The sequence below is a fragment of the Idiotropiscis lumnitzeri genome, chromosome 3 (genome assembly GCF_059441095.1).
Source record: "Idiotropiscis lumnitzeri isolate Australia: NSW breed Sydney's pygmy pipehorse chromosome 3, RoL_Ilum_1.0, whole genome shotgun sequence".
In the NCBI taxonomy this organism is placed as follows: Eukaryota; Metazoa; Chordata; class Actinopteri; order Syngnathiformes; family Syngnathidae; genus Idiotropiscis; species Idiotropiscis lumnitzeri.
The window spans coordinates 230,301-256,825 of NC_142393.1; the positions used below are offsets into that span (position 1 = coordinate 230,301).

The window sequence follows — 26,525 nt, forward strand, 5'->3', positions numbered from 1 at the left end:
CTTGTGTAAAAATCACTTTTTGAGCATTTCGCAACTTTTCTGCAATCTGCCGGTGGCAGGCAGCAAGTTTCCGGATGTTCGGTCACCGTACGCTTTTCTCGATGTTGTTATAATTGGAAAAGTTTCATTGCCAGTCAGCTCGTGCAGACAAGGCCAACGTGGACAACTTGAACATGACAAGACAAGATAAAAAGGCAGTGGTGTCATCCTTTCACCAGAATAAAAGTGCGACGAAGGCAACGAGGGCAAGTTGAAGTCCAGAGTTCAGCATGAGGCGCTGCAAGTCAGAGGAAGGAGAGAGACGCTGGTTTACAAGCGTCCGATTGCATGTGAGGAAGCAAAGGCATCATAGGAGCATTTATCAAGATGTGCTTATCGACAAGGGAGTCTTTACATAACCGCTGTTGCGTTATCCGGATTTATGTTCTACCCAAAATCGCTATCATCTGAGCTCCTCAACTGCCTTGCGTTTCTCAGCGGAAATTGTGTTTCAGAGAGCATCTCTGTCGCCAGGGCGGCGTGCAGCCTTTGTCCCCCCCCCCCCGAGCGTCCTATAAAATCCGCTCCCACGCCCAGAACAAACACACCCAGCCAATCGCATCCGACCAGGTAAGACTGCAAAAGGTTAGAAGCTGCTTCCAGCAAACAAACTTGGACAGAACAATTGACATCTGTCACCGTCTCTGGTCATCGCGGCGGGACAAAGACATGGCTCACCAAAAACTGTTGGCTGGTAAGCTTCTTCTTTTCCATTTGAATCCAAGACAGACAGTCGCAAACATAATCCTGTTGATGTGTCTTTTTCAGGACTGTCCCTCTTGATGTGCCTTCAAGTTGGTACGTCTTTTGCTCCTGAATGTTCGGTCCAACAGTGGCAGCTTGATTCATTTCCTTCCGTCTCTTTCCAACAGTCTCCTCCAGCAAGCTGGTGTGTTACTTTACCAACTGGTCCCAGTACAGGCCAGGCGCTGGAAGATATGTGCCAGAAAATGTGGACCCCCACCTGTGCACGCACCTGATCTACGCCTTCTCCATCATCAGCCCCTCAAACGAGCTGTCAACCTACGAGTGGAACGATGACGTTCTGTATCGATCCTTCAACCAACTCAAGAACAGGCAAGTTGAGGCAGACCACCGCCGACTTCTCTTTAGTGGGGACGGACATTGGACAGGAGCGTTCAATGACTGTTACATCTGCGAGCGCATCAATCCAAAGCGACCATTCATACGTGTGCAAGTGTCGAAACGATCAACGATCAAGTGTTTGCGTTTAACGGTGGAGCTACTTTGAATTTAGTGAGCCGAGGTCCGTATTTTAACGAGCGCAATTCCATTCAATTTTAGGACGTTTGTGTCAAACCTAAGTCCAAACAATACAATGATTTGCGCACCAACACACACTCCAAATACAGACGCTTTCATGTTCAAACTAATTACATTGTCGGTGTTATTTCTTCACAAATATTGCACCCCCCCCCCTCGTTGCCAAGTTGATGTCTGCAACATGCAGCTGGGACAAGGCCACGTTTACCACTGTGTTGCGTCACCAGCACTTTTAACAACGCTCAATAATCATTTGGGTTTCCACAATATTTTGTAGCATATTCAACTCAGCTCAACGTTTCTCAGAGAACAGTCGATTTAAAACGAGCATTGCCGCAGACAAAAGCTGTCGAGTATACTGTTGTTCAAAGGATTTGCAAATGTTCAAAACACTATCAAATGACGAGAATCAAAAGTGAAGTGAACCCGAAAGCGCAATTCACTCAGGCAGGGTAATCGCGTAGCCGGGACGCAGCTAGCTCGCAGCGCTCAAAGCTAGGCTGCCACCGAATGTGCATCTTAAGGCCATCTGGCCAAGTCAATGAAAGACAAGAAGCCCACACAAAGTGACACAGAAAGACAAAAGAGCCAAGCCACCAAAATGTTCTTCCAACCTTACCGGTAGGGCTGGGCGATATGACCTAAAATCAATATCGCGATAAATTGGGCAATTTTACCTCGATAACGATAAATGCACGATAAATTCCCCCTGGGGACCAAAATCAAAATAAATGCAGAAAATGCATATTAACTGCTTTTTTTTTATTGACCAACTGGTACACATTACTTTCAATGAAAAATAGAAGTACAAAAATCATTTGAATAAACATTCAAAATAGCTTGCTTTGCATGACTTGAACAATGTCACAAAGAACAGGAAAAAAAGGGTACCTCTCACAAAATCTTTTCCTGCAAATAGATTGTGCCGAGATGGTGTAATGCCATTTGCAAATGCTTAGATTTGTGTAAAGGTATCTTGTAAACAATATAAATAATGCCATGTGCAAAGGCACTAGTCGCCTGTAAACAAAATGCTAAATAAAATGAAAAAAAAAAAATCAATGGAATGCCAGTGCCAAACAAACGCGTGTGCTTCATCAGGAAAATGTGCCGTCTCGAGTACTCCGGTGCGCAGTCGCCACTTGTCGTCTATGTACTGCACATTTCAGGCTCAAACAGGGATGCATGTTGCGACTCGACCACAAGTCGGATGTGGATGCAAAATGCTCGACATGTCTCCGCTCCCGTCCCGATGTTGTCCATATCGGGAAGTGCTGTTTGCGGCAAATATTTTCGTACCTCTTGTCGGCTACGTTCCTGAGGCGTTTAAATCCTGTGCGCTCCACTGTAACTTCAGGAGCTCTATCTTTAGCTATGTGCTAGGCTATCCCGTCCACCACTGAGACGTTCTCTCGTATGGTTTCGCCTCCGTTAGTGGGCTGTTGTCACTTGTCCAACCTTGCTTCTCACTTTGAACTTTTAGCACAAGCTCCAAGTCAACAGCATGGTTGTGTTGTGGGTGGTGAAAAAGAAAAGGTTGGACGCGCTGTTTCAGGTGCTTACGACGCACTTTGTAGTTCATGTTCTTTTGCGCAAACATCGTCTTTATGGAACCCAAAACATTTCCAAACGACAGATGTCGAATTTCTTTTTGGGACAAGCGCGACAAGACCAATTTCAACTAACGTTACTTCGTCTTTAGCCGTGTCAGCCGCTTCTGAATTTGAATCGCCAGCTACGAACGCGTCTTGTGTTTACATTCTTCTACAGCGCCTGAGTCACGTGACTACATGCGCTGGAGCAGACTTAAAGAGGCATGAACATTGCCGCAGACAGAAAAGACTTTCCTTTTTCATTTTTTTTTTTTAGACACCGAATTTACCGACATGGGCAAAATGATGTCGGTCATTCTAATAAATTTCGGTAACGGTAAATTTTCGGTTAATCGCCCAGCCCTACTTACCGGCACCATTGCAGCGCTTGCAGACGGTCTTTGGGCGAAACGTGAGCAACACCGTGAATAATTGGTCGCCAGCCAACCGCCAGGCACAAACACAAAAACGACCATCGCCACTTATGAACATTTCAGGGTCCTCCAGCGCACGTTTGGGGAACCCAACTGTGTTGATGTTGTACTTCATGTCTTCAACATTTGCTGGCAAGGATTGTCTCACTTGAAATTATGAATGCGGTTGTCACGCAGAAACCCCCAGCTGAAGACTTTGCTCGCAGTTGGTGGCTGGAACTTTGGAACTGCTCAGTAAGTTTCCAAACTTCAAATGTGAATATTACTGTGAGGCCTTTGCAGTGTCTGCTCTCCATTGGTGCAGATTTACGAGCATGGTTTCCACTCGTGCCAACCGCCAGACGTTCATCCAGTCTTCCATCAAGTTCTTGCGACAGTACGGCTTCGATGGGCTGGATCTGGACTGGGAGTACCCCGGAGCGCGAGGAAGCCCTCCGGTGGACAAGGAGAAGTTTACGGTGCTTTGTCAGGTGAGTTGACAGAACAGGAAATGACAGGAGTGCTTATCTTGATCGATGACTGCAAATTGTTGCGCAATGACACGTAGGAATTAATGGCCGCCTACGAGGATGAAGCCACACAAACGAGTCGCCCGCGTCTGCTACTCACGGCTGCAGTTGCGGCCGGCAAGGGAATGATCGACAGTGGTTACGAGATTGCTAAAGTGTCAAGGTGAGTCCTCTTTGGCTCCTTCCGTCCGTCCTTTGGTCGCAACAAAACGTTCTGTGCCGTCCGTCGAACAGCTTTCTCGACTTCATCAATGTCATGACCTATGACTTCCACGGCGCTTGGGACCCCATGACGGGTCACAACAGCCCCCTGTACCAAGCCCACTCCGATCAAGGGGACAACATCTACTACAACGTGGTGAGTGCCATTTCGAGAAGCACCTGCAAATCCGACCGCGCAAACAAACTTGTTTCTGTCGCCCTTCTTCAAGGACTTTGCGATGAAATACTGGCGAGACCAAGGAGCTCCTCTTGACAAGCTCAATCTTGGTTTTGCCACGTACGGCCGCACATTTCGCACCGTTTCAGCAGCTAATAGCGTTGGCGCACCTGCCGCCGGAGCGGCCTCAGCTGGGAGCTACACGCGGGAAGCTGGCTTTTGGTCCTTCTACGAGGTCGGTCGACATTCGCCGCACATCTTTCGTCACGATCAGTCATTGAGACTCGTGATGCTTTTTCAATAAAATATGTGGCAGTGATATGAGGAAGTAAAACAAAGAAGTAAAAAAAAAAAAGGAAGCTTGAGCTTGCCGTCAGCTTTGTGAGGAGAAAACACCCCAGAGAAGGAAAAAAAGAAAAGTGAAGCAGAAAACATGACAAAAAGTCCAACGAAATAATAATAATAATAATAATTTGCCCTTTATTAGTCCCACAATGGGGAAATTCGAGATTCGAACCCAGGCCTCCTGGGGAGACTGGGTCCTGAACGCGGCGCCGTAGACCACTCGGCCATCCAAATCAAACAATCTGATAAAAAAGTGAAAAGAATAAGATTTCAAGACGAATAAGAATGCCATCTGCATCATCAACAGCGGGCGTGGCGACACGCACTTGCACAGTAAAAAATAAAAAAATAAAAAAAATAAAAAAACTGTTGAACATCAGCTTTTTTAAACAAAGCAGTCTTTGTTCACAATCTGATCTTGGACCTTGAGATCGGCCCAACGCAAACTTGGTCAAGATGAACAGATAAGCTTCAAAGCATCGAATACCTCCAATCATATCAACGCTGACATTCCTCAAGAAATCGGAATGCGAAGAGCAGGAATGTATAGTCAGGGTTGGCAAGTGAGGCAGTGCCACCCCCAAAAGTTAAAAATTGGAAAAATGATTATTCCATTAAACAGTGTTTCCTTTTAGTTTGATGTTCTTTTAAATCCAATAATGATCAAAGATTTGCTGACTTGTGCACATTTCCTGTTCTAATGTTGCACATGTGTGAGTTGGCAAAAGAGTTTTTGCACTTTGACTGACTCCAGCCGATACAAACAAGACAAGTTGGCAATTCTCTCCCGCCATAAATGAAGTTGGCGATGCCATCATTCGATGCCCCCGCAATTCTTTGCTCTCAGTGAGGTACGGCATCAAAACATATTCCTTCAAACGTGTTCCAATTGTTTTTTTACAGTAAGGAAAACGAAACGGATGGCAACTTTACAAAACTGTTCCAAAACCCTGACAACAACAACAACAACAAAAAAGCATTTGCTACATGCACGCACACTTGCAAGCAGTGGCAGCTCCGTGACATACGAGCTTCCAGCAACCAGAAGAGTTGAAACGGTCCCGAGCTGGATTAAGAAGGCTACACACACGCAACAAATCAAACATTCTGTCGTCGTGTGCGCGACGCGACCAATCTTTTTGTGGACATCAGACAACCGCAGCTTGCTAGCTTTGAGTAGGAACTGCGCGACAAAAAGCAGTCCACCAACTCAGCTCACATGCAGTTGACGTGCAAGCTGTCGCCAAGGCGATTAGGACGCGGAGCGGACTGACGTTCATTTCATCTCAACAGATTTGCACGTTCCTCAATCAAGGAGGAAGTCTCCATTGGATCGAGGAGCAGAAGGTGCCGTATGCCGTTCAAGCCAATGAGTGGGTCGGCTTCGATAACACACAGAGCTTTGAAATTAAGGTAATATGAAAGGTCAACTTGATGATGAACTCATCGTTACCGTTTGGAAATGGAGATAATTTTGTCGGAGCTCGAACCAACACACGGCCGCTGCTTTCATCAAGCCGAGCAGAAAACAAATTTTGCATTTACAGCAATAATCCTCTTCACTTTTGATTGACCCCGTCAGACAGGTCTTCCTCGAACAGCATGTGGCCGCGTACGTGCACTTGCAAATAAATATGAAACAAGAAAGAAAGAGCAAAAAAAACTGCTTGGAATTGGCAAAGGACATTTGGCTCATTGCTCTCGAGCGGAACTCAGCACGTTCCGCGTTCCTTTCAAATGACGCGCCACTTGGAAGGCGATTAAACATCTTTTTTGCACGGGATCAAATTTATTGGCTACAAACAGAAACGGTTACAGCAAATAAAAACCGTACAAGTGTCCGGGCATTTTGTGCTGCTTATTTCCGTCACCAATCAGTTCAAAAGCTTTGAAAGTCAGTCTACGTGTCAATGACGTCCCACAGACGCAGTACCTGAAAGAGGAAAACTTTGGCGGGGCTTTTGTCTGGGCTCTGGATCTTGATGATTTTGCCGGAAACTTCTGCGGACAAGGAAGCTATCCGCTCATCAGTTACTTGCGCACTCTTCTGGATTCAGGTCTGGAATTGTTCGCAAAACAATCCCATCTGTTGAAAACTTCTAATAGCCCGTGGCTAATCTACTCAGTGCTCGTCTACTTCATCTTGTCAGATTTCCCAACATGGCCGCAGTCAACGACAAAGCCGCCAGAGGCTACAGTCGAACCCGCTGAAACCTCAACGGCACCGGCGAGCCCAATGACGACAGAGAGCGCGAGCACAACAGCCGCGGGAACAATAGCACCCGAGAGCACGCCGGCGACGCCGGCGACCACCACCGCACCGAGCACCACAACGACCGCTTCTGGAAGTGGCTTCTGTGCCGACAAGGCTGACAATCTGTATGAGAAGAATGACGACATACACACGTTTTATCAGTGCTTCCACGGTCACACATACGTCCATAAATGTCCCGCTGATCTCGTTTTCAACAGCAAATGCAAGTGCTGTGATTGGCCAAAGTAATTTGAAAGTTTTGGCTTGCTCAAAAAATGTTTCAGCAATCTTAATATGTTGTATTAACCAAAAACAAAAAACATGTCACAAAGAACGGTTTGTCAAATTGATACACATGCTCATGGATTTAGCGTTACGCTTTGAAAATCTTGCAGGCGGGGCGGGGCCAACATGATAGTGAACTCAAGACGAAGTCTGCTATGACGTCATCGTGCCACATCTCAGACTTTGTGGTGTGCTTGGCGTGCTTTTCCTTCTCATTCATTTTCTTTCTCCTTTAACGAAACGATCAAAACGGCAAGACCAGCACTTAAAGACAGCTTGTCATCATCTTCAGAGTGTGAAGATGACCCCAATGGGCCGGTGGGCGGACCCAGCTCATCAAAGTATCTTTTTAGTTTTCGCCATCTTTTTTAAGCCTTTTCATTTCATTTTTTACAAAAGTTATCATTGAAATTCTTCAAAAAGTTGTTAGGCTATTTTTTTCATGTCCCATACCCTTTAAAGCGGATATATTCAATGTGGTCCACAAACACAATCCGAAAGCTGTTTTGTTTACGGCGGCTTATCTCTGCTGCATTGCATGTATGGAACTCGTCTGTAGACATTTTTATTCATTAAATTGCATCATTAGTCAAGTCTTTTTAAGTCATTTTCATTAGTCTTTTCCATTTTCAATCAGCATTTTCAGTCACAGGTTTTGGTCATGCCAATAACACGCTCGTCGCATGCCATGCAAATGTCCGGCACATCCAACATCTCCAGACATGCCAATAACACACACCCAACTCGGGAAATTAAGTTGAAGACACCATATCGGGCGATGACAAATATAAACACCCGGAAAAATTTGAAAAATATCGTTTCAGTGGACATTTAAAACAGGTCATCCAATATGTGAGATAGGAGCGATGCTATTAAAAAACTGCAGTGGTGCTATAGAGTTAATTATTATATATGTAGGAAAGAGATTTATTTTCAAAGCTAAAAAAAAAAATTGAGAAGTAAACTCATACCGAACATTTAACAAACATTTTGTTTAAAGAAAAAGTACAAAATTACAATCGAAGATGGAAAGTTGTGTTTGATTCAGTCAAACATGGGCGGCCTTGGTTCGGTTTCAATGCAATTACGTTTCAATTGGATCCACGCGCGACGCTTTTACATTTTGGAGATAATTTTGCATTCCATCTTATGCTAAGTATTTTAATTGGGGTGGGGGCTAGCTCCCGCCTGTTAGCTTGACAACTAGCATACAGCAGCACGCAGCGACCCAGATTAGCCGCTGATAGCTTGCCGGGTCACCGGGACTTGCGCATCATGGCGCTGAAAAAAAACCCAAAACAAAGTAAAACAATCTCTGACCTGAGAGTGGAAGTCCGTCGGATGCCAGAAGAACGAGTCCCTTGTCGATTCATTCGGGACGCGGCCAACTCTCTGCGGTGGATTTCGCGGGTGCGCACTCGAGCGGGATAACAACCACGACGACGACGACGACGACGACGACGAGGAGGCTGTCTGACACGCTCGGGCCCTTCCTGCTCAACACCACGACGTGATGCCAGCTGGGTCGAAGTGTTGAAGAGCAGAGAAAATCGGTCGCTGAAAATCCTTTTCCCATCCTGGTACAAGATCCTCCCGTTGCCATGACTACGCCCTCGCGGTGGGGGGAGGCTGTGGTGCCAAGCCAGGTACTCCTTCGGATTCAGGAGTGGGCCACCACACCGGCGCCGTCCTCAGCTGCCACTCGGCCTTTTTTCGGATGCTCTTTCTGCGTCATTACTACGGTACGGTTACCGTTATCCCGCAGCCAACGTTGTGGACCACGTGATCATCTTGACTCCCTTCCACCGTCCATGTCCCGACTCAGTGTCCACGTGGGGAGGAACGAGACTGAGCGTCGGCAATCGGAGCAGACCAAGCGAGACTTTTATGCTCTTTGACTTGCGGACTGTCAGTCTTGAGAAGCGACATTTGACCGACGGCCGTGAGCGCTTCAGTCGCCTTTAAAAATGCACGTCTCCTACGCACTCTCGGACACCTCGATTTTGCTATTATTGAAAACTTTCATTGACCTTCTCCTTTCATCCAAACTTCGTCGTTCGCTCGATCGTTGCAGCTCACGTAGCACTCCCGGCTGACTTTTGTGTACTAATCACGTCGCGCGTGTTCCCGCTTCTACTTCGACCAATCGCCACTGCAATAATTAGTTCACTAGCCCCACCTACAGGCCAACATCAGCGTTTCTCACTAGCGCTCCCTACACGCCCACCGCAGGGCTCGATTCAAAGCATCACACGCAAAGTGGTTTTAAGAGTGACGACGTTGTATATGTTAACACCCCCCATCCATGCGAGCAAGAGCGCACGACAATTTTGAAACCTTTTCAACAGTTTGAGCAGCGACGCCAACTCCCAGAACGTGATGACGTCGGACACTGACAAATTCCTTGCCCGAGCAAGTCCGTCTTCCAGCACTCCAAACGGCTCGTTCAGCAAGGCCGTGAATAGCAACGAGCAGCAGACGCTCGGCATCCGTCCGTGGCTCATGTCGTCATGACGATGCCTCATGGCCCACCAACAATTTTGCATCTCCTCGGGTTAAGGTCGTCACCATGAAATATTGGCAGAACTGCAACTGCAAAGCGCAGCATTCAAGGAGGATGCAGTGCAGACGCAAGTGGCGCTTTTCATCACCAAGATGGCAAGATGAGCTCACGTCACTTACAAGGAAAGCGTTGAAATGACTCACTTGCTAAGAAAATATTTCCCATGAAGGAAATTGACACTTTCCAGTGGATGGTGTCAGGTTTAAAAGGTCCTGACGCCTTCATTAGACTGAATTAAATGCAGAGAACCAGAGGAATAACCAGGGAAGGTTTTGTCTTTTCTCCATCGCGATGGGAGGAGAAGCCAGGAGGTGAAGTAGGCGTCTTGCCAGTTCAATCTCCCGCACTCTCACTGACTTCTTCGCCCATCCCTCTGGACTTTATTCAGAGAAAAACGAAACCTATGGAAAGTGAAACCCAAACAAGCGTGTGGGTGTGCGCATGTGTGCTGAAGCAATGATGTGCGTGTCTGTGAGTGTGTGTGTAATTATCATTGTTACAAATAGTGTATAAAAAAACATGATTAAAAATACACAAACTATTTACATACTCTCACAATGGTCAACATTATTTGTGCTGTTTGCCTTCGTCTATTTTTATGAAACGCCTTGACAAACATTTCCTAATCAGCATCTTGCAGAATGAGATGGATGCGTGTTTGTTTTTTATGTTTATAGCACGGCAAGATCGTCTACATTGATTATCTTCAACAAAGTGATTATCTTGTCGCCGTTCTTCACTTCCCCTCATAAAACGACAAGTTGATTTTTGTTGGATTTCATCTTTCTCTGCGTGGCCCCAAGAGACAAAACTCACACTCGATACAGACTCTGCAACGTGCAAGTGATGGTTTTGGTTAGGCTGTTTTTTTGCTTTTTGGCAAACGTCTATTTGGGAGACCTCTAGTGGTGATATGTTGAAAGCATGAGCCCATCCAAACAAGTTCATTCGTGTATTGAACCAGCACCAAACGTAGAGATGCGCTCCAATCAAATCAAACTTTAGTTGCTGACTTTAGAGCATTTGCACTGAAGGCAACGTTCACATTTCCACGTTGGGAAGTTGACAAAGCTGCAGTCGACTAGGCACCGGTGTCACATTGAAGGATTTGCATTTTGGACGTCAAGGTTGACACGTTTCGTCCTCAGGAGAAGATGACGACTTTGTTGATGTTGCACTTCCACGAATTTAGAGTTCATGGACGGAAGTGTGCGGCTCGGGAAGTTGGCGAATGTCACAGTTTTGGACCAGTCGGGAGTAGAACACAACAAGCTCCTCATAATTCTTTCTGGAAATTCTTTCATTAATGCCATGAAACCTAAGAAAAGAGGAACAAAACATTCCCCATAAAACCTTTTGGGGGGGGTGGGGGGCGCAGATCATTTTCTGAATTGCGAGCTTTGAGTCGATCATCAGCACCCTGCGATCGCGCCTTCTTACCTTTTCGCATCGCCCGGTTTAAACCACAATGGGGCAAAGCGGTAAATGTCGTCGGTGAGATCTTTGAAGTGTCGACTGTCTGTGTTGCCGACGCACACGCCTGCACATTTCAACATTGAGCGACACCGTTAAGGACCGCCGGCCGCCCCGTTTCGGCGGTTTGCACCGCACTGACCTGGAGCGACCGCTACGCTGGGAAACATGTCCAACACCGTTTTCTTGATGATCTGGAAGCCGTACGAGTGGTCATCGGATGAACTGACGGGTAACGGATCGAAGCCCTCCACGAGCTCGATCTTCACGCGCCCGTCGGCAACCGTAAGCCGGATGAGCTCCAGGACCTAGACGGAAACCAAACATTTGACGCTACAAACGCCCGACGGACCAAATCGGACCTCATACCTCTTGTAACGACTGTGCCGAGTGGATTCGGAGATTCACATACGCCTCAGCAAGCGAGGGAATGACATTCCACTGCAAAGTCAACAAAAAATGTTGACAATCACTCCGAATGACTGCAACCGAGCTTGAAGGACGTTACCTTGACGCCCGCGTTGAAGACCGTGACGGCGGTCGTCGTCCGTACGAAGGCGTTGGAGTCGGCTTTTTGTTCAAGGAACCTGCGCCACAACACATGCCCATTTTTGTGCAAGTACGTACAAAAACACGCGGGGGGGATGACTTTATGTGAGGCGACAATTACCTGCCAACAAGTGGAGAAAAAAGCCACAAATTTGACAGCACGAACTTCAATGGCAGCCCAAACTAAAATCACCAAAAGCAGCTTTCACGCACACGAAACGTCAACGAGTCGTATCACGGAAATGTACCTTATGAGCGAGGTGCTCAAATGTTTGCCGTTCCGGTCCTCGGCCGAATAACATCGGCATCGGGTTGTCCTCCAGCCTGAGCGAGAGCAACTTTGTACAAATGGACGACGTAAAAAAAGAAAAACTAAAAAACTAAAACCTTTTGACCGCTGCAGCCAAGATGCCGATGCTGCTCTCCCTGGACGGCATGGACGCGTGGCCCGGAAGCGCGGACGCACTCAGCTTGACGACGGCCAGGCCCTTCTCACTTACGCCGATTCTACGACAAAACGTTCCAACTCATCGTTCGCCCGTCGGAAGAACAACGTGACCGCGACGTGGCGTTCTCACAAAGCGGCGGGGCCGTCCAGGCCGCTGATGACGCCATCGAGCACCGCCAAACCTTCATCCAGCACGAAGGCGAGTCGCACGTTGCGCTGCTTCAGCACTCGCGCGATGTTCATGGCGCCCTGGTGACCGCTCACCTTCCGCACACACAAAAGATGACCGCTCCATTCTCACATCATCCGTCGCCAGCGTGCGTATGGAAAGTCCGGTTACTTCTTCATCATGGCCGAGACCAACGTACAATCCTCTGCGCGGTGCGTAGCCTTTCATCAGCAAGATTTCCAAGGCCTGAAGAATTGCCTGCAAAAAGACACGGGACAAAAAATCACGAGGGTCAGCTGAGCGCACTTTGGCAACCGAAGACGCAAACGAGGGCCCGGGTCACGTGCACACAACAAGCGACGACACGTTCCGGCTCCTTCTTCTTTTTGCGCTCATCATTTAAGTTGAGGTCAGCAGCCGCTCGCGTTCCGCCACCGAGACAATGAAAATCTTCTCTCACCGTCAGAGAGCTCTTGTCATCGATGGTCCCTCGGCCGTAGATGAAACCGTCCATCTCCCGGGCGGCAAAAGGCGGCGCCACCCAGCCGTCGGCCTCGCTGGCGGGCACCACGTCCACGTGAGCCAACAGCAAGTACGGCAGCAAGTCGGCCTGCGACCCCGGCACCCAAAACAGGTGGCTGTAGTTGGCCACCACTTCATGGCGGACCAGACGCGACGTGAAAAGCGTCGGGAAGGCTGGCAAGACGAGAGAAGAAGACGGAGAAGGCTGAAACAATGGCGACTCTTTCGGAGAGACGAGAAGCGACACATGTTGTTCGCATTTGATTCCTTTCGGTTGGCGTGACGTGAAAGTCGGTGGAAAGAGGTGGAGCTTGCACATGCGGAAATAAGACTTTGTTGTCATCAGCAAAAAAAAAAAAAAAAAAGTAAAATGAGCTCTTCCAACGTTTGTCGACTTGACATCAACTACTTGGAAATTGAGAGCGCCAGATCAAGTCCCGCTTTGGACAAAATGTAAACTGGCATCGGTGTAAACATTTGCAACGCAGAAGGGCTTTAAGATTCCCCTTGAGGGTAAATTACATTTTGATTGATCCAAACCGAGTGGTGGTCTTTTTGAGCAGTTTTAAATCTCAGTCCAAATTTGTTGACTTAAGCAAACTTAATGTGAACGTTCACACGTGCACGGCGACTTGCTGGATTTCGCATTTGTGTCGGTTCGTGTTGTGCTCGTGACTTGTTGGCAAACAGCTGTGTACTTTGCAAAGCAATGTTGCGTTACCTCTCCGCAGAAACGAGTTGAATTGAAGCAGAGCTGTCGTGTTGCTCTCCGTGGGTGAAAATGACACCGTGGGGATGCGAATGGCCTCTGCAGGGAGAAGAAAAAGAAAAGAAAAGAAGACGAGGCTTCCCTTCCACTTTGTGCTTCTTAGCGAAGGACAGACACACTTCACGTCGCGTGACTTGACGCGCGTCACAATACGTCACGTGACGGCATACCTTGAAATTGGCCGAGGAGCTCTTCTCGCTTCCGCCGGTCGAGATCAAGCGAGATGTGGTTCGTCGTTTCCCAACGTGCGAGCTGAAGTCCGCCGACGTTCGCGTCCAGCGTCAGCGTTCGAATTGTCGCTATCGTAAGCAGAATGAAAACAAGAGCGAATCCACTCGCGAAAAGAAGCTTCACAAATGTCGTCATCGTCACCTTGTGACCTTGACCTGGCCACGAACAAGTCCAACGCCTCAAGTAGAATTGTTCCCAATGCGTCCAAAACGTCAACAGTGACAGTTGAGTCAGCTGACGCCAGAGCCGACACGCATGCGTCGAGTAATGACGTCACAAGCAGTGCGCCGTCAACACGGAAGCAAAGTGGCACCTGCTTCAATATTTTTTATTTTCACCTGCGCGAACATTTTTTTTCAGCTGCTTCAACATTAAAACTATCAAAATTGAAATTGAAAAAAGTGCAACTAGTTTGTAGATGATTTCTCCATCTTAAGTCGAGCACGTTTGACAAAAGCTGGACTAAGAAGGAACAAATCAAATCACTATACGTATCTACAAAATTGAATCGACACAAATCCCGTTATATATTGTGAAACAGTCCTATGAAATAAAGTGTGAAGGTAATAAATGAAATATAAACACAAAGCCGGGCTTGGTGTCTTTAGAAAAATGTCAATTTAAAATCAGAGCCTTTTACTTCATTTAAATCCACGTAACACACATGGCTTCAAATTTCTCGACATCAGAAATACATTTTGTGAAAGTGTAGACGTGTTGTTTCACGGTTTCTCATATCGTAAAACATTTTGGGAAGAACGTGACAACTAAATAACTTTATTTATTTATTTTTTTTGCATTTGACCTGAATACACACGTTGACGACTTTCAACCGTGTGTCATCCGAAAGAACATAAAAACACACGGTGAGCACCCCTTTAATTGGAAAAGATGACAATACAAATCCAATTTGAGCACATTTAGCAGGCGATATATTTGACATCGCTCAAACATTTCATGCCTACTGTAGTCAGAAAAGATACAATTAAGCTTTCCTGCTTGGTGCAAAAAAATAAAATAATCAAATGGCGAGTTTGTCCTTTCTGTGTCTTTGTCCTGTGAAGTGATGAGTCTTCTTTCACACGACAGAGGAACAAGACGCACGAATGACCAAAGCTCAAATATCCATCCCAGGCCTGGTGCTTTTTTTTTTTTTTTTGATGCAGGACTGCATGTGAGCTTGCTCATTCGTCCACAACTGCAGGAGAGCGAGCGCCAATAAAGACACGCGTGACTGAGTGTATTTCCCACTTGAGCTCGTCAGGCAGCAACAGCGTTTGAGCTTCAAGTGTCCCTGAATGAGGAAACAAAAACGGCGATGCTCGTGCACGTTGCCAACAAGCGAGGACGGCAAACAAGCACACCGATGAAATGATACAACACGGACGAGCGACTTTCATTGGAGCGCTTCTGTCATTTTTTTGCTGCTGCAACCATTTGATTGCTTGCCATCCAACGCCACATTTGACAGCAACTTGCTGCATTTCCAAGACGGCGCAATTCAGTTATTCACTTTTAACGTCATTTTGTTAAGAACTGTCTACTTTCATGGCATTATTAAGATTTATTCCGCTTTTTATGTGCATAAATCAATACAGATAATTGTAGTCTTAATATTAAAGCTGTGCGCTGCTTTTTCTCTTTTTACTTGTTTTTGATGAACACATGCCTGCTACACGACTGTGTGGCTACATTGCATCCGATGCTGGTCGTGTTTTTGAGGCGGCAAAAATTTGCTTTGAAGCGCGACTCTTCTGAGGAAGGACGTCGCGGTCGACTCGCCTGACTTGAGTGCGGCCAACGTGGGCTCACATCCCACGCAGTGACGCCGTGGCCGCGAATGGTTGTTCGTTTCGTCTCGGCACGTGCCCTGCGACCAGTTCACCTTTGACCCCAAGACAGCTGAGATGGGCTCCGGCGCCCCCGCCACCTGGCGCTGTTCAAAATGGATGGATGCTTGCCTGAGCAGAAACAAAAACAGCAGGAGGATTTACCGTAGCTGCGCGTCAGCGACATCCAGCGACAAAAAACAAAATCAGTGCAGGGCAGCAATTTCGTTTGGAACACAATTTGTCAGCTGGGAAAAAAAAACACCCCCAAAACTGCCAACCTTCTTACGACCAACGTTTTGGTTTTTGTTGCTTTACAAAAGCAGAGCAAATCCACCCCAAAAAAGGGAGTGCGTGTGTTTGGTGTGATTTGCCACACTAAAAAGTGGCATACCATGAAAACAATTTCAAAAACAAGTCGCCTCGAGAGGAGCCGGCCTTTTTTATCTGAACAAAGTTAGCTGCCTTTTATAATTGAAGTCAAGTGAACGTGAACTTTGGAAAACGTCCTCTGATGCGGCCAAAAGGAGCACGTGTGGGAAAATCCGCCCGACGACACAAAACGGGAGCTCATCGTCATTGACAACATGCACCTTTCAATCACAAAGCAGCGCCCGGTGCTGCTGTTTTGGTCAGCCGTGAAGACGAAAATGCGCTGCTGCGAACCGTCGACTCTTTGGACTGAGATTAGGACAAAGCGAGAGGCAAGAATTTGTCTTCAATCGGATGAAGAAATAAAGCCCAGCATCTGTTAGGCGTGCTTAGTTGCTCAATTTTCGGCGCAATCGGTACTACGATGGCTCGACTATTTTTAATTAGACGTGACATAGTCGCTGAACGCTGGTGTCCCGGGACAAAATCTAATGATTGTGTTTCGAATATTTCCAGGACTTCTTTCTGCATTTCAGTCCCAAAGTGCAAACGACAGCTTTTGCCGTCGGTGACGTTTGCTGTGCCACAAGAGACAAACGTTGCAGCGGCGCAACTCGCGCATGCGCGCTATGACCCGAGCATCTGACAGTTCAAACTTCCAATTGTGTGTGATTCTTATTTTTTCCTTTATTTCCGCTTTGAAGACGTCGACCACATCAAGGTGGCCCCGACGAAAGACTCCTCCCGGGGGCGCGTGACGCCGTGGCCGAGCGAGCGCTCGACTCCAGGTGGATCACTTGCGAGGAGAAAAGTTGCCGTGCGTACGTTGGATTTGAAATAGCGCTTTGGTGACGCGGCAACGTTGGTGACAAACCTCGTCCAAGTTGGTGACGGAACAAAAACGTTTTGAGCACGTTGAAGGTCGTCCTCTTGTCGACTGTCCGCCGTGTGTCCGATGGCTTTAAATCCTACATGAAATGCGAGAGGGAGCTCACGTAGGAAAAGAAAGCCATACGACACGGTCGCGGGCTCGTGCGGATGCCGAACGAGGTCGGAAACAAAAAACCAGGGGCGGGTTGCCGATAACGTTCAAACGAAGAAACGTCTTCCGAAGCCGTCTGTTCACAAATAAAATGAAACTGTCCGAGGACAGACGATCGCCGACGGCTTCCGACGCACTCGGCGACGGGTCTCGCGTTCACGCGCTCGTCCGACATGTCACAAAAGGGCCACCCGACTACGTGAGCCGTCAGCCGCTTTTGACTTTCCTCTCGGAGCCGAATGCAACTATGAAGCCACGCAACTCTGATTTGCTGGCTCGCCGCTGTGCATAGAAGAAGAAAAAAACGTGCAGTGCTGAAAGGGAAGCCGTCATTTGTTGACTTTGTATCAAGTGCGACGGACGTATTCGACTCGGGAGGGGCCAGGCATTTGTCAGGCTGACATTCTTGTGTCCAATTCAAACAACAAAAGCCTCTTTGAGACGGCGTCCTTCCCTGTTTTTCCCCTCAACTTCCTGTGCTGCAACTTTGCACAGTTCTTGGGAGGGCACTTCTGTTCCACTTGTCATGCACCTGCTCCAAGCAAAGCAAGCAAAGTTGTTTGTTGATGAAAGGCTTTCCAGACTTCCAATGAGCCCGCCGGGTTTACGCACATCTCAGCAGAAATGATCCAAACTCTTTCCAGACAAGAAGATGATCGTTAGCCACGAGCAAGATGAGCTGAAATCCCCCAACTGCCACCTGCCTGCTGGGAGCCAATTCCACCAATCAGCTGCGGCCAGATGTTTGGAATCCCAAATGCAGATGTGGGCCACGCGCTTTGTCCAAGCAAACGCCGAATCTCCACACGATGTCTTCTCGCGTGCACGTCAACGCAAAAAGTCTTCCCATCCCTGGAAGTGAAAATCTTGCCTTCTGCTTCATCTCCGGCGTCCTCTCAGCCTGCTCGTGGATGGGGAGACGATGAGGAGCGAGGGGGGCGGAGCTAGCGTCCAAGCAGGAGGGAGGCAACACTTGCCCAATGAAAGGCGGGAGAGAAACGAAGCTTTGAACGCCGTCAAAACGTTCCGTGAATGGCAAGTTGTCAGACCCCCCCTCGACATTCCCCGGACGCAAAGACGCAGAAAACAGCAATGAGAAATCTCTCCTTCAGGTGGCAAACGTCAGCAAAAGACAGTGAGAGAACGCCATTCCTGCTTTCAAACGAGTCCAGTTTCCTCCAATCACTTCTTCAGACTTCAAATTGGCAAACGGCCCACCGGTCCAGTGTGGATAAAAGAAGGGCTGAAGGGGGAGGGGCTGAAATTGGGAGGGGGGTGGGGGGGGCGGCTTCTATTGTGTTTGTTCCCTTCCTTTCAGGCTGGCCACTCAAGTTGATCTTTGCAGCCACTGAGAATATTCTTGCGTTGTCCTTCACTGCCGCCACTCGTATTTCCACTCATCAAATATTTCGCCTCCTCAATAATCTCAAAAGTTTGCAAAAAAAAAAAAAAAAAATTCAACTTTATTTAAAAAGCGCTTTAAAACAGCCAGCGCTGTTTGCGACGTTCTGGACATGCAACAAATTTTGTATTAATGTCACGCTGGGTGTTTTTCAAGAATGACGGAACCGAGCTTGAAAGAAATATATTAAAAATACAAAAAACATGAAGACGAAATGAGCGGAAGAAATCAACGATGAAGAAGACAATAATGAGGATCAAAATGAGTTTTTGTAATGGTATTTTCCAGAACCGCTGGAAAATAGGATCAGGACTCTTCAAGTGCAGACACAGAGAGATGAATTTTAACAAAGATATTTATTTTTACAAAAACAGGAACACTATATATCTAAAAAAAATCAAACGCAATATCCACAAAGTGCAACAAAAGACGCTGGTGGAAAAACTCACACCAGGGGAATAACGACGGGAACGAAAAACGCTTGCAAAAGGCAAGGAACAAAACGAACAAAAATCGCCGACCGCAGAAGGGCAAGGAAAACCAATTGACGAGCGAGCTGAACCGAGACGATCAATAACTGAAACCGGAAATAGAATTCTAGAATTCACAACTTGGGACATGAGCAAGAGGAATATTCCGACACTGAGTAGTCAGCGTGGAGTGTTTAAATGCAGTAAATAATGACCTGATGAGTGACAGGTGCGTGGCTGGTGGGTGTGTCTCTCCAGACATGACGACATGAACAGGAACAAGCGCTGGAAGGAAACGCCCCCACTCCAGCTGGGCAAACAAAAACGGACCATGGCAGTTTTTGAACGTTCCCGACACGTAACGCCGGCTACATTTTCACCCCGAAGAAATTAGGAAGGTGGCCATGTGTCAATATTGTACATAAATTGTAACTATGGCAACGCCGCGCACCTTCCAGCGTGACTCGAGTCGGTGGGGGACGAAATTGAAATGTTGTCAAATGTTTTATTTAAGGTCGTGAGGCGCGGGGGATTGGAATGAAGCAACAAAATGCAACCATTTTGGGGGCGGCCATTTTGTCACCAGCTGAAAATGACTTCACAGTCGCAAAGCTCGCAAACGTCGGTGAGCCGTGACCGTCGTTACTGTAACAGAGCACCGGCAGCACACTTGCGCAATCGCAGGTGAAAAAAAAAAATAATAAAATAAGTGCCTTCAATGTCCTCAAAGAGCAAAAGACAAGGTCCAACTTTTTGTACCGTCCGAGCAAAAACGTTTAAAGTTTTCCAGCATCAAAATTGTCCAAGTTGTTGCGTGTAGAAATTTTTCAAATCCTTTTGATGTGTCCAATTTTGACAATTTGAGTGAGCGAACACGAGGATGGGACACCTCGCGCATCGTTTGGCTTGTCCAGATGAGAAAACTTTCCCATGAGTGTGTAAGAATTTTTTTTTTTTCACATTTTTGTTTTCCACCTTTGCTTTGTTTTCAACAGTGAAGAGGCCATTTTTAAAAATTTTTTTTTATTTGGGTGCTCTAGATTCCGGCCAGCAATCGTCAAAATGTGCAACTTGGCACGCACGCTTGCTGAATTGTCTGTTTTCTTTTTCTTTCTTTTTTTAAGCACAGCCTCAATACATGCAAAGGCACACTTGGAAGTTCAAACTTTTCTTATACTAGATTTCTTATAAGAAATGTGAAAAAAGACACCAAAATCAAATCTGAAATGAACCCAACATGTTTCCGACAAGTTGAGTCCGTCCATCAAGAATGATTTTGACACCTTTGTTGTTATTTTGCACATGCAGCATAAATTAATTTGATGCCACACACGCTTGTGAACAATCCTGAAGTGATTTCAAGAACAAACCTCACCAGTATTCAGAATCACTTTGCGTCGAGATGTTTTTTACCTTTTCCTGTTGTGACCATCAAACTGAATTAAACATTAGCGCCCCCTGGTGTTGAAATTGAAAACAAGCTTTGCCCTCCTTTTCATGGAGGCAACCAATCACATTCTTTTCTGCAAGTTTGATGTGAAATCAACTTTGCAGAAGGTCACCACGCATCACTTCAACTTTTCTGAAAGAATGATCGTCGGCTTGTTGTTGTTGTTTAACGCCATCGATGGTTCGAGAGGCCAAAAAGTCCGTTCATTCTTCCGGGGCTGGCAGTGAATGAGTTCATGTCTTGACAACTTTCACAGTTGTTTTAAAGTAGGACCATAAATGTTTTCTTTTTTTATCATCAGCAATATTAGTGGCGCGCTGACCTTTGGCCGCTGGAGCCCACGCATGTGAATCAGTTCATGTCCAACTTGAGCAATCCGAGGTGGCTGTTGGTGATTAACGGCCGCCTGACGATGACTCAAGTTGACAATTACTTGAACAAAGTCAGTCATCCCGTGTTGTTAAATCTCCAGCAGAGGAAGTGTGGCAGGGTGATGAATGTTAATAAATGGCCTTTGTATAAACACGCATTTGTTGAGCTTTCACTCCTGATCTTGTGCGCTTGCAAAAGCAACTGACGCAGCACACCAAACGTCACACTGCAAAATGTTCCTTTGAAATGTGCATGGAATTTTGTTGGGTTTTTTAATGACGTGTGACAAAAGAGCATTGAGTTCAATTGGTAATGTCAATCTTCATATTCGTGCAACATCGCGTCTTCTGAGAACGTCTTCCATCGGAACGCAAATTCGGTTCTCTGCGTGAAATTTGGACTGAATCGAAAATCAATCAAACTGGAATCGATTATGGAAATCGCAATCAATTATGTTTCGAAATGCGACGGCGGCTTACTGAGGAGTTGCGACCCTCCCCAGATAGCAAAAGATGTCAAATCAATGTTGAATTAGATTGATTTTTAGTTTGTTTTGGTTGAAGACTGATGCTCAATCAACGTTGGTTCAACAACATTTTGTCAGAATTGAAGTTTATGATTCAAAATCCATTTCGTTTCAATGTAGATTCAACGCTTAAACCCGTTGATTGAGCCATATTTTGCTATCAGGTCATCATTTGGATCAACAGTTTCATGTTATACTGCCCCCAGGTGGAGACTTTTTGTTCGTTTTTTTAGTTTGGAGGAGTTCTTTTATTTCTGTTGCTTGTGATTATATTTGCGACCATTGACACTCGTGCGGTGTCAAATGAGACAATGATTTAATTCCCGTTTGTTCTTGTCCTCAAAACAACTAAATAAATTTGGTGCTACGGTCAATAAAATTGTTCGGGCCCATGAGAGGTTTTATGGACCAGATTATGAAAAAAAAAAAAAAGGATCCTACAACTAACAATGACTTCAATTTGTTTTCTCAAGATGCATTTTTTTGTTTCCGTTTTGCCCAAAGCCCAAATTTGCACACGTCCGGGCTAAGCATTGCTTCTCCCATGCAATCATTCAAAGGATTAGCTATTCATTCGCTGCCTGCCTGCCTCCCTCGCACTGCACCAAGTTCAATAATTGCCACTCGATTTTGTTTTCAACGCAAAGACGAAGCTGGAGAGACGACGCGATGGCCAAACTTGGCGGAAGCCGCCACGTGACTTCTTCCACCTTCGCACGCTCAGCTGATGTTGAACGTGCCGCCGCACGCACACGCATACAAAAACACGTTCAACATAAGAGAAAAGCAACACATCAACATTTCGATTTTCCAAAGGTATGCGCTGCGGCTTTCGGAAAGCGCGACGGACGAACACAAAAACCGGAATGAAATGAAAAAAAGTTGAAAACATTTTGCATCGTCTGTGAATTGTTGTTTTGAAAGGAGATTCGTTATTTGAACCGGTTGAGGAAAATGTTTTTGAAACTGAGTTGGAGTTTTCATGTCTCAAAAGACGTTTTGAACGAGTTGCCGATAATCATTGACCGATTGTTATCGTTGGAAGCATTTCCACTTGACACATTAACCCGAGAGGACATCCTTGTTAGTTGAGCAATAAAACGGCAAGGGAGCGGACGGCTTTAAAAGCGTCGCCAGGCGAGGCCCGGCGACGCAGTCGGCCGCCGCTCGTGATTCTTGCGCGGCCAAGATGTTGGTGGACGATCGCATCGCGACGCTGTTCAAAAGGAACGCCCACCACACGCTGACTTACTGGAGCCTTTTCTTCAGCTTCGGACTTTGCATCGCCTTCCTGGGGCCGACCATTCTGGACTTGCAGTGTCAGACCGAGTCCACGTTGAGCCAGATCACGTGGGTGTTCTTCTCGCAGCAGTTCTGCTTGCTGATCGGCAGCTCGGTCGGCGGCGTTTTCAAGCGGACGTAAGTACAAGCCCAGATTTGAGCCGCCCGCCCACGGCGGCCAGCTCGCCGTCTTTGCGCTCCGTTGCAGGTTGCTCAGCGCTCTGTCGGCGTTATTGGCGTCGGCGCTCGTCATCTCCGTCATCTTTGCCGTCATCCCTCTGTGCCACAACGTGCTGGTGTTGGCCGTGGCCATGGCCGTGTCCGGTTTGGCCATGGGCGTCATCGACACCATCGCCAACATCCAACTGGTCACCATCTACCAGAAGGACTCGGCCGTCTTCCTGCAGGTGACGGAATCCAGGCCTCTCGGGAGCGCCGGCGCCGAGCGCTCACGCGGGTGCTTTGTTTGGGCCGCGCAGGCGCTCCATTTCTTCATCGGCTTCGGCGCCCTGGTGAGCCCGCTGATCGCCGATCCGTTTCTGTCCGAACACGGCTGCGGCAATCACACGGGCAACGGGACGGAGGTCACGCATCACTTCAGGAACATGCTGAGGAGCAGCCCGATCGCCTGGCACAACATCACCGAGAGCCACTCGGAGCACGGGGGCGGCGACCAGCGCTCCGGCGTGCGCTACGCCTTCTGGATCATGGCGCTCATCAACGTAAAAGAGGCGAGACGCTCGCCGACTCCGGGTGAGATTTGGAAACCGATCCCGTTTTTGCTTTGGCGCCCTCAGCTGCCCGTGCCGCTCGCCGTGCTCTTGTTGATGTATCGCGAGCGGCTGCTGCCGTGCTGCCGCGGCGCCGCCCCGCCGCTGCTGGACAAAGACGAACTGGCCTTGGAGAACCAGCAGGGGGCCGAGGTCGGCGCGCAAGAGGAGCCGACGGCGCATCAAGCCGGAGGTGCGCTAAGGCGAGATCGACGCGCGCGCGTGCGGGAAACAAACAAAGCCACAAACATTTTGCGTCAATTGTGCGCTCAGGTCACGGCGATATCTTCAGCTGCTGTCAGAACGAGAACCTGCGTGGCCTGCCGCTATCCTTCTTCATGATTCACATCCTCGGCGGGATGGTGCTCTTCATGACCGATGGCATTGTGGTGAGTGAGACGCAATCCCGAGAACAATCACGAGCTGGCAAATTAAAAGCAACTGAAATCAACCTTTAATGGAATCCTTTTTTTAAAAGTTGTCACCCCCAAAAACGGACCGGCCAGCTCGGGTATTTCAACAAGCCACAGACGCTTTGTGCAAACACGTCACGTGTTTATTTGGCGGCGTCACAAGACAATGACGAGGAAGGCAAATTCATTTTTTGATTCTTCCAAAACACACCAGGGCCTTTTTGGTTGTTTTTGTGGAGCGGGCTGACCTTTGACCTGGCATGTGTTGCATAAGCAATGTTGCCAAGGTGCCGTCACGAAGGCCGCCTTTTGTTTTTCAGGGTGCCTACGCGGGTTTCGTGTACACGTACGCCGTCGCGCCCCCGATGTCGCTTCCGCATAAGGCCGCCGGCTACTTGGCCAGCATTTTCTGGGCCGCCATCACGGCAGGACGACTGCTGTCCATCCCGCTGTCGTACCGTTTCCGAGTTATGAGACTGCTCCTCTTCAACCTGGTAAGGAAACGACGCGGCCGCACGAGTCGAGGTCCGACGCGGCGTGTCGTCCTTTTGGCAGGCGGGCGCCATCGTCACCGTGTCGCTGCTGCTGATCTTCTACACCAGCAGAACCTTTTTGTACGTCGGCACCTGCTTGTGTGGCCTCTTCCTCAGCAGCATCTTCCCGTGCATGCTCGCCTACACCGAAGACATCCTTGACTACCAAGGTCGGCGCGCGAGGACACACGCGCACACGTCCGATCTCGAAACAAAACCATGTGACGCTTGCAGGTTGCGCGACGTCGGTGCTGGTGACGAGTGCGGGAATGGGAGAGATGGTCATGCAGGTTCTGGTGGGCTCCGTAAGTCCAGCGGCCGCCAACGCGTCCCGTGAACCGGCCGTGTCGGGACTCAACCGCGCCATTTCGTCCTCAGATTATCCAAAGCGAAGGCAGCTACAGCTTCCTTCTGTGCGGCGTGATTATCGCCAGCATCGGTTTCGTCGTTTTCACGGCTCTGCTGTTCTTCCATCGGATGCACCGAAACTACCTCACGGGTACGACCGCGCTCGCGCTCGGCCTGCGGCGGCGTCCTTTGCGTGCGTTTCACCCTCGCCTCCTCTCCTCTTTTTAGGAACGACCAAAAAGTCGGCCATGGTGGAGGAAGACGCGGCGGGGGCGAACGGATCGCCCGCAGCTGAGCCCAAACGGGAGGCGGCGAAGAGCTGAGGCGGCTCCGTTGACGTCCTGACATCAAATTACGTTTAGTGTGGCGATGGTCGGGCGCATTTGATTATCCACCAACGGCATTTTGACGCAATGGACAGCTCGCGTCATTCAATCTCAACCGCGCGGAGCAAAGCGACAGCCGGCTCTCCGTTTGCGGCAGGACGCTGCTCAAAACCACTCCGGCATTGCAACAGAAGTTCAGAACCTTCAGAGGCAGACTCGCCCATCCCGCTAACAAGAATATTAAAACAACGTCACAATCTCCGTCCAGTCAATTAATTATTTCATTTTTGGCCTCATCCGTCATGGAAATGTCATCAATTTGAAAAGTGTTTTATTTTGCAACTCTGTCGATAGTTTAGCAACGAATAAATATTCTTCGATATTAGTGACGAGGACGCCAATTCAGATGTTGTTGTTTTCAGCTTTCCTGCTGCGTTTTTTGCACTCAGCTTCCACGTTGACGACTTTGAACTTGTCAAGTAACGCATTCCAAACAGCTTGAGTGAAATCAATCTGTAACTTTCCATTTCACAACTGGGGCGCGTCCACAAGGGGGCGCTAGAGACGACATTGAACCCGTGGCCAGAGAAAAAAAAGCTTCCAAGGCGTTTTTGGGTACCGATTCAAATGAAAGTGGCACGAGCAAAGGGGAATATTTGGAATATTTTACATTTGTGCGATGGCAGAGGGGCGGGGCTTAGAGGCAATCACAGAAATAATGTGTTTCGTGTGCTTGGGTCACTCGTTGTTGGGCCGAGAGTGCAGTCGGTGGGCGTCTTCGCTCGAATGGCATCTCAACATGCTTGTGGCTCATGCTGGAGTTGTGCGTGCGTGTGTGCATATTGTGCAATCATTAATTCCGCTTGTACAGCGAGCGAGGTTAGTGTTCATGATGGCAATGTCAATTCTTTTGCTTGCTTTGTTCCAAAAGTGTAATGGTGAATTTTTTTCAGTTTGCGATGCAGCTTTGAGGTGCTTCACGTTTACTCGTTGTTCCAAATTCATCTACCGCCGTCCAGTTTCTCATCCTGCATCAACTCGACAGCTCGTGGGCGACTCCGGAAGGTTGTGCGAAATAAATCCCGAGAACAACGTTGCACGATAGAAAACGGAGCAAATGTTTTTATTTCGGGGCAGGTCGCGCTTATGTCACATGCCAGAAGGTAGAAAAGTGAACCATGAGAGCACTTTTTTTTTTTTTTTTTTTTTGTGGCCTCACCAAGTGTCCCGGATGTTGACCGTCATGACAAACGGCAACGTAAGTCTGCAAACATTGAGCTCAGATCATCTGTGCTGATAATGCGTCCGAACGAACGGCCAAATTTTACTTTCTCTTTTCCTAAGAAAGGCAACCGAGGCGAACGCAAACGTGTCCGAGAGCCGAGATTCTTCAAAGAAGCGCTTCTAATCCGGTTTGAATTCATCAAATAATTTGCATTCATTTCTAATGTGATCACGTTTGCTTTGATGGTGTCGGGGTTCGCCAGTAGGCGGGAAGGAGGTGGAGCCAAAAGGCGAGGAAGCAGAGAATGGTGTAACGTAAAGA

The 26,525-nt window shown here is 47.8% G+C and overlaps 4 protein-coding genes and 1 long non-coding RNA gene across 5 annotated transcripts in view; 2 read left to right on the top strand and 3 right to left on the bottom strand.

The window, feature by feature from the left end:
- The window catches only part of LOC148339283 (monocarboxylate transporter 2-like), a 43,328-nt gene extending 33,951 nt beyond the window's left edge, over positions 1-9,377 (bottom strand). The window contains exon 1 of the mRNA XM_088291223.1: positions 8,442-9,377. The gene's annotated coding sequence lies outside the window, so the exon portion shown is untranslated. The remainder of the gene's footprint in view (positions 1-8,441) is intronic.
- Positions 537-7,714, top strand: LOC148339286 (acidic mammalian chitinase-like). Its single transcript, XM_088290610.1, has 11 exons — positions 537-733; positions 808-837; positions 912-1,116; positions 3,527-3,583; positions 3,654-3,819; positions 3,897-4,021; positions 4,093-4,216; positions 4,290-4,472; positions 5,876-5,995; positions 6,507-6,639; positions 6,733-7,714. Exons 1-11 carry the CDS (start codon positions 709-711, stop codon positions 7,083-7,085), a joined length of 1,521 nt encoding a protein of 506 aa, XP_088146736.1. The 5' UTR covers positions 537-708; the 3' UTR covers positions 7,086-7,714.
- Positions 9,378-10,622: 1,245 nt separating the features above from the next.
- Positions 10,623-14,126, bottom strand: LOC148339287 (N-fatty-acyl-amino acid synthase/hydrolase PM20D1.2-like). The gene is made up of 13 exons (XM_088292190.1): positions 13,785-14,126; positions 13,567-13,653; positions 12,784-13,019; positions 12,495-12,581; positions 12,285-12,418; positions 12,094-12,213; positions 11,955-12,030; positions 11,828-11,889; positions 11,666-11,744; positions 11,527-11,598; positions 11,300-11,465; positions 11,125-11,224; positions 10,623-11,002 (listed from the first exon to the last, which is right to left on the bottom strand). The coding sequence occupies exons 1-13, from the start codon at positions 13,978-13,980 to the stop codon at positions 10,873-10,875; spliced, it is 1,545 nt and encodes a 514-aa protein (XP_088148316.1). The 5' UTR covers positions 13,981-14,126; the 3' UTR covers positions 10,623-10,872.
- Positions 14,127-14,707: 581 nt separating this feature from the next.
- Positions 14,708-17,694, bottom strand: LOC148339288 (uncharacterized). The gene is made up of 2 exons (XR_015842547.1): positions 16,921-17,694; positions 14,708-15,806 (listed from the first exon to the last, which is right to left on the bottom strand). It is a non-coding gene; the product is annotated as an uncharacterized LOC148339288 (long non-coding RNA).
- A 4,751-nt stretch (positions 17,695-22,445) lies between these two features.
- slc60a1b (solute carrier family 60 member 1b) lies at positions 22,446-25,364 on the top strand. Its single transcript, XM_088291135.1, has 10 exons — positions 22,446-22,727; positions 22,798-22,996; positions 23,069-23,311; positions 23,387-23,552; positions 23,633-23,748; positions 24,093-24,266; positions 24,328-24,475; positions 24,540-24,610; positions 24,684-24,804; positions 24,882-25,364. Exons 1-10 carry the CDS (start codon positions 22,498-22,500, stop codon positions 24,974-24,976), a joined length of 1,563 nt encoding a protein of 520 aa, XP_088147261.1. The 5' UTR covers positions 22,446-22,497; the 3' UTR covers positions 24,977-25,364.
- The last annotated feature ends 1,161 nt before the right edge of the window (positions 25,365-26,525 follow it).